General features: G+C 37.7%; 1 protein-coding gene across 1 annotated transcript; it reads right to left on the bottom strand.

Annotated features, from left to right (window-relative positions):
• Positions 1-264: 264 nt before the first annotated feature.
• nek8 (NIMA-related kinase 8) lies at positions 265-14,710 on the bottom strand. Its single transcript, XM_059330463.1, has 15 exons — positions 14,664-14,710; positions 11,906-12,111; positions 10,856-11,088; positions 10,619-10,750; positions 10,053-10,261; positions 9,873-9,952; positions 9,586-9,770; positions 9,029-9,176; positions 8,421-8,497; positions 7,818-7,935; positions 7,534-7,684; positions 6,835-6,998; positions 6,380-6,532; positions 4,898-5,056; positions 265-2,877 (listed from the first exon to the last, which is right to left on the bottom strand). Exons 1-15 carry the CDS (start codon positions 14,708-14,710, stop codon positions 2,849-2,851), a joined length of 2,091 nt encoding a protein of 696 aa, XP_059186446.1. The 3' UTR covers positions 265-2,848.
• Between the last annotated feature and the right edge of the window lie 270 nt (positions 14,711-14,980).

Here is a 14,980-nt window from a genome sequence, read left to right on the forward strand (position 1 = left end):
ATTACAAATGTAGGTCTGTAGTGCGAAATAGGAAAGTCACATGTGAGGAGGGCTTTGTTGTTAACATTTCATTTAAAAAATATATACATAAAAAAATCCAATTGACCTAATACAGAAGCCTAGAGCAGTCAGAGGCGGCAGATGCCCTCTGGTGGTAGAGCAGACACATAAAGTAAATAATATAGTGTTTTTCTTCCCCGAATTTCCTGTTCAAATGTTGCCTGTACAACAATACATGATCAAAAATTAAAAAAACAACAACTCACTCACATTGTTATACTCGTGGGAAAAAAAGCAAAACAAAACAACAATCTGGTCATGAGTTTATGAGAGTAGAAATAGAGCACACATCCACATATTTAGATCATTTTTCACCTGCTGTATTGCCACCGGATTACATCATCATTACATCATCATACAAGACAACAATGTGGACAGATCCATGTCCTCAGAAAAGGTGGGAGCACTTCAGAAATATGGTGTTATAACTTTAAAAATGCAAATATATTTTGAAACATTTCTCATTATAAATATTTATGAATACGCTGTAAGGAAAAACACATATCAATGTAAAGTATACCTGTAATATAATGTATAGAATAATAATTACAATTATCATATAAACTGATAATAGCTCTGTGAAAATCACATAATGATTAATGGGAGAATAATGGGGGCTGTGGAGGCTGAATAAAAGGTAATCACTGCCACTGAGATCCAGCACTATACTGTAGGTTAGTGATTCATTTTAAACTCCATCTTCAGTCATGATAAGGATGTTTCCTTTTTTGGTTTCTAGACATAGTACCAATGAGAAATGTTGCATACTCTGAAAAATCGAAGTGTAACTGATTATTATTCACTGTGAAACCATCTTCTCATATAAAATATAGGATTTATTTTATGCTTTTAATATTTAGTTTCAGATATCCAGAAACCAACCGACCCATGTGAGGATCTTTTCGTTTTTTTCGTCATGACAGTAAAAGCTTTAATATAAAATACTAAGTACATTTACGGGGAAAAAACGTACTTAAGTACAGATTTGAGGTAATTCAGTTAAATATTTCCATTTTAAAGTACTTTATCCTTTTACAACACTACTTTCAGAGGCACACATTGTACCTTCTACGTCACTATATGCTTATATATATCTATATACTTCACTATTTACTATATTTACTGTATTTGGCAGCTCAAGTTACTTTGTAGATGCAGATTATTCAAACAACACATAATCAACTGTTACATTAAGATATATAAGAAATATAAAAATTAGCCCCACATTTACCAGCTACAGCATTAAAGTGATGCTTACACATTAATGCATCGCGATTTACAATCCAAATAATATAATACAGAGTATTCTGAAATGACCCATTCTGCATAATGAGTACTTTTATCTTTTATATTTTGATGCTAATACTTATCTACTTTTAAGAATGTAAAGTACTGAATGCGGGACTTTTAACAAACACTGTGGTGTACCATTGTATGCAAATTGACAGCAATTACACCATGTGACTTTGCTGTCAACAGTAATGAAAAATATTTATTTTCAGAAGGGAAACATTTCACACATACTTCCATCAAAAAATGGTTTCAAGCTTCAATACACAATTTAAAAAAGTGTTTGTCCAACTAAAAATCCTTCTGTTTGGATCACGTTAAGGGTCATTGCAGCTGATAATACTAATAACTGTTTAATATGTATACCCTGATATTTCTGCGACAGTAATCATACCATGGAAATCTCATAACATTGCTAATTTCATCACTTCTGCAGATTTCATTGCTCAACTATCTTAGGTCATCCTATGAATACAGTCTGCACAATATATATTAGTTTTTTAAATCTTATTTCAATGAGTTCCACAAATGTAAACTTATATCTGTTATCACACTTCATTTACTAAACAGTGCACTTTATTAACTTTCCACGATTTTCTGACATTTATACTCCACATAGTGCCCTCAAAGATTCTTACAATGGTACAAAAACAACTTTCTGTCAACAATCCCACAATGCAATTTGTCACATCTGATAGTTGTCAGCAAGGAAGAAATAGTACATGATTCATCGACTCAATATTTACTCGTCCCCGCAGAGTAAACTGCAGAGTGTCTATTGTATAAGAGCAGTGACCGAGTGAGTGATTTCGGACACAGTCATTAAATCTTAAAGTCGTTGATCAGTTGAACTCTGAATAACACATCGTTATCTGGTTTGAACGCTTACAAATGTATTGGGGGACTAATCCAATAAAGCCCAATGTGAGCGCTGACGATGTGTTAGAGATTAAACTGTTTGGTTCATTCGACTGATGACACTCAAGTGGCTTTCATTGTTTTCATTTCTGTGCCTTGTGTCATCTCATTCACCGGTGTCTTAAGGGAGCTCAAACCAGTTTGACTTTTGCTGGTCTTTATCATGCTAACTCTGCATGTGAGAGAGGACAATAGCTTGTCACACGAAAGCTGCCTAATGACTTCCTGTAATCCAGCTTCCGAAACAGTGTTGCAACAGTCCTTTGACTAACCTGTTGTGAGATACACCTGCTGCAGCACACAGGGTAACACCTTTTAGTGCTTTGCTGCATGATATCAAACCGCCGAATGAAACCGACATTCATTCCTGGAGAGAGAGAGAGAGAGAGAGGGGAAAAAACTAGATAGAGGAAGACCAAGTGAGAATCTGAGGCCGCAGCTGCAGCGTGAAAGGGAATCTTTCAGCTACAGCACAGATGGGCCTCTGGGAGGAGTTATATTCAGAGGAAGCTTCACCTCATGCCACCGCAGGGCTTCATGACGACCGCTGAGTGGGTGTGGGTTTGTTTTTAGGACAAAATCATCTCAGGACGGGTTCCTCAAGCAAAGCTGAAACAAGAGGGAGAGGGACACGGGTTAAACATAAATTCATAGCTGATTGAAGCGAAATTTCAACACAACTATTTTGAAAATCGATTTCAGTCATTTTCACGCAAAAATGCCAAAAAGAAGAAAGATTTGTTGTTTTTCTTCATTACATAAGAAAGTTAACTGACTGATGTTAATTTTGGTCTTAAAATTGAATATTTCACTATGTCCTGCCATTTTTCAGACAAAACAATTATCCAATTGATTGAGAAAATAATCAGCAAATTAATCAATAATGAAAATAATTACAATAGTTGACCTCAATGTCCACACATGACCTTTCTAATTAAACAAATTACTGTAGGCCGATAAATCAATTTGCCAATAATGAGGCCGATAGTGGCTGACAGTTAATTAAATATGGATAGAAGCTCGTATGCATGTTCAACAACCAGTATACAGGATACATGACCGTGGACATGCAACACTGTTAAATGCTCCCTTTAAAAGTTCAGGTTTATCTAATTCATGATTTTTCAAATTCACAATCTCCGCCAGGCTTCATTTTGAAATTTACATTTTATATAGCTGGTGACTAGAAATAGTTTCTGTCCAGATTTGGACTCCATTGTGTTGTTTGTATTCATTAATTCAAATAATACAGCAGTGGTTGTTGTCCGGCAGCTGCTGAAATGTCTTAGTTGGTCAACTCATCACTAATGGTGCCGATACAATGGTCAACATGACGGGTTGATGTGCACACACCTGAGGGAGATCTGCACGTTACTGAGTGCATTTTTCTGCTTTTAAATTTAGGCGTGAAATGTACTTCTTATAAAGTAATACCATTTACAATTTAAAGGGATTGTTCATCAGTGTTTTTAGAACATAAATTGTTAATTTTTTGTTTTTTAACAGGTGTGGTGAGGAGTTTTAGTATCTGATGAAGTCTAATTTATGTTTTAGACGACTTTTTAAAAAAAAATCTGGTATACAACTTCAGATTTTCAATATCTGCATTGAACACTGAAAATATCAATATTGGCTTTATTTGAATCTGAATCTTAGCTGGAGACATAAGTCTGCTATTCTCACATAGCATCTATTAGCATATTACTTTTTGACTCAAATCACAAAACTGTGATTATGTTGGATTATTTGGGGCCTTTGAATAAATCCTGACTACACACTTTTACTTGTTTCTGTTCACTCAATGATGAAAAATTTTAGGGTGTTTAGACTGTTCAACCACTGCTTTTTAGTCTATGCAGTACATTAATAAGCTGTTGTATTATTCTTATCAGTTTCTGATCTGGTCCGATCAGTATCCGACCCTGCTGATGACCTCTGTGAGTGTTAGTCCATGTTGGTCTCCATGTCCTTGGTGCAGGTCAAAGAAACATTTAAACAGCAGCCGTGTAGCCCGTAGTGAGGATTACCAACATCTCTGTTACTTATTAAATTGTGATGCAGTTTAATCTTCTCTAAATCTGCAGCTATTTTCAATTTGGAGTGTAGAGGGATGATTTAATCCCACCTTCACTGTTTTTCACTTTTCATTAGAATCTGTGGATTTTGCACTGTCACTGTTGACAAAGAGGGACAGATTGCTGCTTTCTGTTCCTCTCAGTAAGAGGTCTATGGCCATGTCGTTAATTTCAGTCCACAATCAATAGCCACAATTCAATATCGGACTGAATTATTACTTTTGGCATGCAGATAGGTTTTGAGTGTGTAGCTGAAATAAACTAGTTTGCTAATGCTAACAGAGCACACAAACTGTGACTGGAAAAGCTTAAAGATGTATGTCTGTGTGAAACAAAGCGACAGTCTTGTTTTTCAGCCAGTGAGCTTTCAAACTTACAAATGAGTCCTTTCTCAACTCTTCATAAACATGCATCTCTGTCGACGTTATCAAGAGAAGCTTGTCTCAAGTTCAGCCTGTCTTTCATCTGGGGATTAGCACTCTCTCAGTCACATTTCACCACCATCCCAACATCTCACAGTGTTTGTTAACAAAGGCTAATAAGCGAAATATTACGTTTCACTGCCAGCAGAGTGTTGCCATGACAACAAGCCACCGATGTCACCGTGAATGGGTGACTCTCGTCAAGCTGCACCGCCTTCGGTTTCCCAGAATCCTCCTCTTTTCTTCCGAGGCGGCCGCGGGCCCCCTTTCCCCAGGTGTACACCTCCCCGTCTGTGGAGAGCAGGAGGAGAAGGAGCTGGTCACCGTTTCTCAGGATGCATTAATCCACACAAATCTTTAACTGACAGCTCAGCCTCTCCTGCAGCGGCAGCATAATGACTCTATCTGGAGGAAGTCAAAGCTGCACAAAGACTTCGCTCAACAAAGAAAACCTACAGGCATGGCTGCCACCGCTGGCTTTCCCCCGGGGAGCCAATCGCTGGCAATTTTATCCTCAATACACACTTAAAAACACACATCTGTTACCTATCTGTTAACCCGTGTGTTTAAAGAACCAGACCAATGGTTTTCTATGTTTAGCCCATTAGCTAAAACCATGAATAGTTTACATTACTGCTAACCATAACATATGTTCCATGTGACCATAAAACCTTCAGTTCATATCAGTTTGACATAAAAATAAATGTGTTTAAGCTTGTTTTAGTAACAAAATCTATCAAAGCAGACATTCAATCAGCTCTGTTTTTAAGTTAAAGTTTCACTGCTGTTGTGCGGTCAAATAGTTGTTCACAGGAACTGTTTGAAACCCCGTGATTCTCATTATAATCCTCCTCTTTTCCTGCAAAGAAGCTAAACCACAGATATCTGAGCAATGTTGTCTCAACTCCTAGCTGAGATGAACTCTGTTGTGTGTACTTGTGCAACTCCTACTCATACATAAACTCTTTTTCAAGTGAGTGATTAACAATGAGGTGGAATAAAGAGTTTGTCTTTTTTGAAAATGCTCCCTTTGTGCACAAGTGCATGTTGGAAACTCAAGTTAGCTGCAACTGTTTTTATGCAGAAAAAATGTCTCATGCATAACATTCTTCTCATCAGATGACTATTAAGTTTCAGACATTAGGGTTTTCCTGAATCGACAAAAGAGTTCCAAATCAGTCCCTGCATGCAACAGAATCACTATGCTGTAACTTTTAAAGGCCCTGCACACCTATGGTACATTCTCACAGGTGATTTTACTTAATTTGGCATCTTAGATTATCCTAATGGTGCAGTAAGAGAGGATTTTGCCTTGTAGCCATCTGTCAGTGAATGCTGTACGGGGTTAAACACAATAATTATTAGCCACAAAATGACCCCCCATCCCGCTTCACACAGTTTAATCTGACTGAACTATGGTATACAAAATTGCAGTGGTTCCCAACGTCCAAAGTATTCTTCTTTTAAAACTGCACAGCAAAATAATACACACAGCAGAAAAAGGGGTATTAGTTCAAGTAATCCAATGACCTCATATATACCGCAGCCTTCAGCCTGTGCAGGTGTGCTGAAACCGAGACAGTGAAAATATCACATATTGTTCCTTTTACTCACCAGATCCGATAGCTAACGTGAAAGCATCTCCGCAGGCAGCCATGGTGATGCCCTGCAGGCCGGGCACCGGGTAGGGCACACGGCTGCTACGACGGGAACTACAGCCCATCTGACCATGCTGGTTGCTACCAAAGGTAAAACACTGACCCCTTTCTGGAAAATGTAGATCAAAGTCATTTTTAAAAAGAAAAATTAGTATGAATATTCTGAATTAGTAGCAGCCTTGTCTTATGACAGAGGTCTTGTAAAACAATGCCATTTTTATACGTTAGCTTTAGCACTTTAGCTTTACTGAAGAAGTGAACATGTGGGTGAGCTTTACAAGCAGTGTTTTACTCAATGAAGCACTGTAAGAACCTAGATAACTACTAGAGCACTTCTCTTATTTCATACCTGAGATGCACCAATTAGAATGAGTCTTATTCAAACATTTGATTATTATGGGAATATTTTACCTGTAACAGCGACAGAATGGGCAGTCCCAATGTCAATGTGAACAATCTTCTCACTGTCGAGTGGGGCTGATTGGACCGGAGTGTAAGAATGGACTTCTTCCACCTGATTCAAGGGATTTGGTTCGTCTCCAGGTGTTATCTTATCCAGCCCAAGCTTATTGAACCTGACCACAACAAAACAACGAAATCAAGGTTTTTATGACAGAGAGAGGAATAGAGAAAACTGTATTTATTTATTATATTCTTCTTAACCACTCCTCCTATATAAAGTAATGTTAATTAAAAAAAACTTAAATATATTTTTAATTCCTTGTCTGCTGCAGGTAGCTGCTGAGCTGCAGGTTTCTGAACCTTCTACTGAGACCTGAAAATTAACACTGTAGTATTTATTGTCAGACACAGCTCTACATCCTGTCCAAAACCGCTCTGAGAGAGACAGATGATCCATGACAGCAAAGTGTTTGTCATTTTGGGAGAATGCTGTCTCACAGGTTGTGCACCAAGAAAGTATCTCTGTGCATCACTTCCTTTAATCTATCACCACCACATGCACATGAACAAGTTAATACAGTGGTTATGTCTTCTCATTACACATCAAATGAGATGTTTCACTGCTGGTCATTAGCTCACGTCAGTCAGGTACATGTTTATTGAGACTAATGGCCATAGTTTGGATGTGGGAACATTTAGAGTAATTACCTGTTGCTTCCACATGCCATAATGCTGTACTGAGTGCTGACAATCATGGAGCAGTCTACTCCACACATCACCCTCTGGGCCTCAAATTCAACAGGTAAACACACCTGCTGTGGAGAGTTGTGTGTGTCCTGGGTGCCGAGCCCGAGGCGACCTTCATGACAGAGGCACACAAACAAGGACAGAGACCCAACAGATGCTGTTGTCATAAATCAGTCACAGACCAACAAACAACCAAAAGATGAATGTTAAGATAAATTTGAAGACAACCGGTTCATTAACTATACCATTGTCTCCTCTTCCCCAGGCAAATACTTCTCTTTCATTGGTCACAGCGAGTACGTGGGAAGCACCACAAGACACCTGAACCAGCTCGTAGCCGAGAAGAGCCTCAACTATCTTGGGCTGAGTACAAAACAGAGAGACAGAAAATAATTGTCATCGTTATAATGTTTAAACTACAGATCTGTAGGGACATAATGTCCTGGTTTTCAAGTATTTAATGTTTATACATATAACAGCACCATCACTGGTTTGATTGAAGCCAGGGACCTTTGTTGCATTTAATCCCCCCTCTCTCTTTCTCTCTCTCTCTTTCGCTCTCTCCTCTTGTTTCCTGTCTGCCTCTTTACTAGAGCTGTAGAATTGCTTTTTTTAACTCTGTATTGAGCTTCAAAAGTCTGTCAGCATATTTTATGACATTATCACCCCAAATTTAAAATCAAGAAGAATTAAGTCAGGGCCAAGTCCTCCCCTTTTGGTATCAAAGGCAATTTAAGGTGCACTGGACTTGTAGAAGACTGAATTATTTTAAGTTAGATGTATCTTATGAACTGGAAACTGTGTGTACCTTTAATCAGTATAATTTTCTCTGCATGGTGGACACGTACCTGTGTTACATCATTGTAGTTACCATGTCCTAGACAGCCATTACTCCCACTTCCAAATGTCATGATAATGCCCCTGTCTGCAAATTGAAAATAAAAAGAAGGGATTAAAGAGACTATTAGTTGATGAGTGTAGGTGTATGCTCATGTAGACCAACACAATGCTTCTAATCCTCATCTAGGAAACGCTAATCTGCACCACTACAGTGAAAAGTGATGAAAGAGAGGCAACTGAGCTGAAAGTAAGGGTCTTTAATCCTGTATTATCTGCCTTGTAATGCTGGACAGACTGAAAACAGACCCTGGCCAACAGAGCACCACAGTTTAAGCTCAAGAAAAACTACCTTCAAACTGCTAGGCGAGCATGGAGAGGTTTATTTTACAACTAGATCCACACTATCTGATAAAGTCAGGAAAAGGGGCAGACTGTATCCACTCTTTCATATGTATGTTTAAATGCTGTGTCAAGGTTTTAAAGCCATGTGGTGAAGTGTCTGAGGGCAGAAAACAGAAAATAAACATTGATTTTCCTCAGAAGAACTCCCTGCTAGGCTGACTGGGCATGGGTGTGATATCTCAGGGGGTTATAAAAAGCGGAATGGCCCACTAACCTGTCATGCAGGTGGTAAAAAGATCCCCACAGGCCACAGACTTGATGGTGACTCCAGACTGACCCTCAAGAAAACGTGAAATGAACTGAGGCTGCATCTGCTCCACCACACCAGGCAGACTGGCCTCACCAGAACCCACTGATGGAGCCTGTCACAAAATGAATGATTATTAGTCTTAATGGTGACAAAAAAGTGAGACAGTTGCCTGGAAAACATAAGCAACTAAACATGTTAAAGGAAAATCCACCCTATGATAAACCATTAGAAGCATTAATCTGCGATGTTCAACACCTTCCAGCAGTAGTTATATCATTTACTACCCATATTCCCAAGCCAGCCTTATTTAACTCCAGTCCAATCCAAAAACATTGTATCTGACTCACTAAATAATATATAAATAAAAATAATATCATGTATTTTTATTGTGCAGTCGAAGGAAACAAATCAAACTGATGCTGATGCATTTTAAGAATAGCTTTTATCTGTTTTCTTTGCAAATAAACTCTTTACTTTCTTTCTTATTTACTTGTAAACCATTTAAAAAAAAACCCACAGACCTCCCATGTAATCAGACGGCCAGACTTGGTCACCCCCATCCTTTGAGTGCGGCCCAGAGACACCTGAAGCACCTCAGTGTTGAGCATCGGCAGGCGGAGAGGTGCTGAGATTCCACTTCCCCATGTGTACACCGACGACAGCGGGAGGGAGTGCACCTTCCCTGATCCTAAACCCACTGATCCATCTGTTCAAGCCCAAGACAAAACAAGCATTTGTGCAATTTAAGTACTATGAGCTACCTGGTGCAGCTAGCTCTGTTGTCAAACAATGGTGTTATGAGTCCAACCTCTGGACCTGTTGGTAGGAACTCTCCCTCCTGCTCGGCCCTGAGGACCAGTTTGCACAGTAGACAATGGCTTCTCAATCCTGGAACATAGAAGAAGAAAGATCTCATCACACAAAATATAGGACTTAATTTCAAATCATGTGTGTTTAAATGCCTGTCCAGTCATTTGTCATATGTTACCTGCGCATTTTGACATTGCCTATATCTGTGTAGAGATTAAGCAGGGGCCGGATGCATATGGGAAGAGCCATGATTTCATTGAGCTGAGGCCGTTTGGATGGATCCAGATTGAGCATGTTGAGGATGAGCTGTCGGAGTTCTGGGCTGTACCGGTCAGAAATTGGAGCAAATGTTCCACTCATGATCTTCAGAACGAGGGCAGGTAGATTCTGAAAGAAATATTACAGAGACTTATACAGTTAAATTACACAATTCATTACAAAAATGTGAAAAATTCCAAATCATACCACATACTGTGGAATTTGTTAAGGCTGTAACTTGTAATGAATTGAGTGAACTATCGATCTGCTTTCGAGTTACACATAATAAATAAAACTGGGGTCTTCAATATTATAACAATAATACTCTGATGGTTGTTAGGTTTCATTGCCTTTGTACACAGAAATCTTTTACACATAAAACACTGAAGAAGAGTGATAGCACTTCAAATTTTCTAATGCATCAATCATTTGAATCCCTACATCCAAGTAAAAAAGGGATTCTTGAAAAGAAAATGCTTTCCGTACTGCAGCCTCGAAGGCTCTCTTCAGGCTCGCCAGCTCATACAGCACACAGCCCAAAGCCCAGATGTCACTCTTCTGGTTATATGGCTTTCCCTCACACAGCTCCGGGGAGATGTAACATGGGGTCCCAACCACCTGCAGAATGAAAAGGAGGCATTGATTTGTGGCTGCACATGTCAGGATTCAATGTATCAGGATATGTATGAAGTAATTACAGTTCCAAACGAAAGGTAAACTCACTGTGTAAGCTTTGCTCTTGCTGACAAGGATTTTGGAGATGCCAAAGTCACCAATTTTGACGATCATCTGGTGTTTATCAAGAAGAATATTTTGGGTCTTAAGGTCTCTGTGCAAGATTAATTTGTTGTGGACGTGATACAGTGCAAGTAAGATCTGAACAAAAAAGTGAAGGATGGTGTCCTCATCCAGCAGAGAGTTACAGCGCTTCTGTATGTAATCAGCCAAAGTTCCACCTGCATGAAGAAAACATTGAGAATAAGTAATTTCTGATGATCAAGTTACTGAAATAAAAAGTAGTGAGAGATGATATAATGCAAATACGCAATGGATTTAAGAACACAGCAGGTGCTCATGCTGCAAATGTTGCGGTCAACAAAAAAGGGAATGCGGATCCACAAAATAAATATATAGTGTTAATAAATAAATATTTATCTGCAACAATCAAGCAGGCTTCCACAGATGTTTTGAATCCAAAACTACAGGGAAAAAACAATTTCTAGCAAAAAAAATTAACAAAAAATGTTATTTTGTTTTTTCTGGGAAGTTTAATTTTGATAACAACATGGAATTCTAATGACAAAACAACGAGGGAAAGAAAATCTTAAAAATGGGATACCATTGTATTCCACTTTAATATAAAAAGAAAATATTAATATCTACGTTTTACAACGCTGTGGCAATTCCCCATGCAAATCAAGCGACCCAAGAGACTGCAAGAAATAGGAAATTTAATTTATAATCCAGAGCTTTAGGAGCCTTGACTGCAAAGGTTTAGTCTGACAGCTAAAGGCTCCTCATCGAGCTGAAAACTGGCTCTGGATCATGCTTCAGAATTCTTGCCTACTTGGTGGCAATCTAACTTTTTTACACCTTATAATATATCAAAAAAGTAAACCTGATCACATTGTCCCTCCAAACACAGACACAGACAGATGCTGACAAGGGAACGATAAAAGGTATGGCACCCTACAGCACTAAACCATGGGAAAACTGAACTGGTAGACAATGAACAAAAGGGGGTTGGGTAATAAGATATAACAGTAAGCTAACCTGGTGCATACTCCATAGCTATCATGAGGGCCTTGTCTTCCAGGAAGTTCTCATAGTACTCTATGATATTTGGATGGTTGAGCAGTTTCAGGACCTGACACTCGTTCTGAGCCGCCAGGCGTTCATCTCGTGACATCTGCTCCACTGGGATCTCCTTCAGGATGACAAAGGCCCCGTCGCTGCGCCTGCGGCACAGGTGAACGATCCTGACAGGGGAAGAAAATGAAGAGAAATAAGATGTATCTCTTGTTTCATAAACAATATAACAGGACAGTCAATGGTAGTTTAAATATGGTGCACTGTAAAAAATGTTTGTAGAATTTACAATAAAAAACTGTCAAATTGCATCAGAAATAGGTCGTAAAATTAAACATTGTACATCACCGTAGTAGATACTTTTAATTACTGTAAATAGTATAGTAGAATAATAAAATAGTAAAAAACTTTAAATTCTACCACCATAAATTGTAGAAAACACAGTTTTGCTGTAAAAATATAAAATTTTCATGTAAAGTTAATGGAGAAATACCATGATGACACAATTATCCTAAAAGTAATGGGATATTCAATATAAATTACAGTTTTTGCTGATATTTACATTTACAGTAAAGTAAAGTGTCCTTTACTCATGTGCCCCCATTTCTTCTAAAATACTTTGATAACTAAAATGTACTAAAAACAACTGTAGTGCATTTTAATGTTTTATCATGAAACCCAAATATTTCATAAGCTGTTCTGTGAAGGTGGATGGAATTTGGGTGTTTTACACTTTATATTTTACGCTTTCACTTTATAATTTATTTTACTTTTTATTTGTACTGTACTGTCTGCTGGAAACCAAATTAAAGGATTGAAAAAAAAGGGGAAGTTATGTAACAAATCTGTTTCCATTCGCTTATTATGTGTAAGGTAGAGGTAGTGGGTGTTTCACTCTGGAAGTCAGAACACAGTCAGAAAATGATCAAAAATCAAGTATAAAGACATACTGTACAAAAACACAGATTTGCATATGTTGCATTAAGTAAGTAAAGTAAAGTAAAATATGCTGTTATACATATAATATGGCAAACAAATGTCTGTCACACAGGCTCATTAAAATTCAGGAGCTACATTAAATATCTTGGTATGGTCTGAAGAAGAACCGTGGGCTAGAAATGTCACACAGAAATATATCCTTGAAACAGGATCTATTTGGTATGCAGATCTTATTTTTAGCTGTATATTTCTTTAATCCAGCACCCAGAGGATGTGATTGTCTTTTCAACAGTTTCTATATTATGAGTATACCTCATGAGATTTTAGTGTAAAATGTTTATCTTTATAGTAACTGGTATAACTAATATTTAATACATTGATTTAATAATAAGGGTTAGGGTTAGGGTTAGATAATAATCTAATAGTTTTACATTGGAATATGAGCAAAGAACACTGCAAAATCCTCTTTATTAATTCAACTCATAAAGTGTTAAAATTAACACTATCCCAGTGTTTATATGCTGTAATTCTCACAGGTTTTGGGTTAAAGTTACACTTTGGATAGTGTTAATATTTTAACTCTTCAATGGTGTTAAATATCACACACAAATATCCTTTCACAGTGCTAATGCCAACCATTACAGTGTTGTTTTATGACATCTTAAAGTGTATTGTTGAATTGTCTGCCATCATATAAATTTGTATGTTTTCACTAAGTGCTTTAGACTCGCCTGTAGGGCTACAGAAAAAAACAGTAAGAACACGTTCATGCTGTAAATCTGTGTGTGCATCATTTTAAATGTGTTGAAAAAAAGTGAAGGCCTCATAATTCATGTCTGCTAAATGTGTTATATGCATCTAGTGACAGTAACGTATATTGTTTGTTGTAACTTTTTTTCAGAGAGTTCCTATCTTGACATAACAACTTTGTCTTTTTTGTGTGGTTTTTATTGTGTTTCAGAATGTTGATCCAGTAAGTCAAAATGACAAAATAAAAATTAAGTCAGGTGAGGTTATGCTGAAAAAGATGATACGAGCATGGCATGGTAGTCATTATTTAGGTATACAGGCAGAATGAAAAAGAGTCAAAAACCAACAAAATAGCCCCAAACTCCAAAGGGTTAATATAAAGTGTTACCAAAGAGCGCTAACTTTTTATGTTTTATCTGTTCGTTTGTTTTTTTAGGTTTTTTGTGTTTTTTGTAATTGTTTGTGGGGTTTTTTTGTGTCTCAGAATGTTGATCCAGTAAGTCAAAATGACAATAGTAATACTCAGGTGAGGTTGTGCTGAAAAAGATGATACCAGCATGGCATGGTAATCATTATTTAAGTTGCATATACAGGCAGAATGAAAAAGAGTCAAAAAAACACAAAATAGCCCTAAACTCCAAAGGGTTAAATATGAAGCACACCAATTCAAAGTGATGTAAACCAAAGTGAATTTATAGCTAGCCTAGCTAAAACGTAAAAACAACAAATACACTTGTGGAAAGAAAGCTACAAAACAAAACAAAAAGTCTGTTTAGAAATTTGAAAAACCAGACTCGTTTTGGCATTAAGATTATTCCCACAGACAACTTAAAAGTGCTCTTTGAATCGCCTTTTTTTCTCCAATCGTTAACGTCACTTTTTAGACAAGTTGTCCCGTTACATTTAGGGGGAAAACTAAATTCTAGCTTTTCTGCTTTATGCCTGACAAAACCGTATGTTCTCACATGCTGTAGGAAGGACAGACGTGAGTAACACCAAACAGCTACGAAGCGTAAATAAAGTAAAAGTTTACCCGAAAGCTCCTCTTCCGACAACTTTGATTTTCTCATACTTCTCCATCGCTGCTGCTCCCAAACGTTTCCGCCGTCTCCAGGCAACCCGTCCCCGCTACTACAGGAAGCAACGAGGGACCAAAAAAAGGCGAAGGGAAGAAAACAAAAAAGAAAAAGTACCTGCTGATATGGAGAAAAGAGGTTTACAGAAATGTATATTTGTGTTGGGGAAGCTTTGCAAGCTACAAATTACTTCACACTAAAGTTGAACTTCTCCCCAAACCTGGAAATTACAATACTGTTATTGGGAGTGGGACATATTATAGTTCATGTTTTA

The sequence above is a fragment of the Centropristis striata genome, chromosome 4 (genome assembly GCF_030273125.1).
Source record: "Centropristis striata isolate RG_2023a ecotype Rhode Island chromosome 4, C.striata_1.0, whole genome shotgun sequence".
NCBI lineage: Eukaryota > Metazoa > Chordata > Actinopteri > Perciformes > Serranidae > Centropristis > Centropristis striata.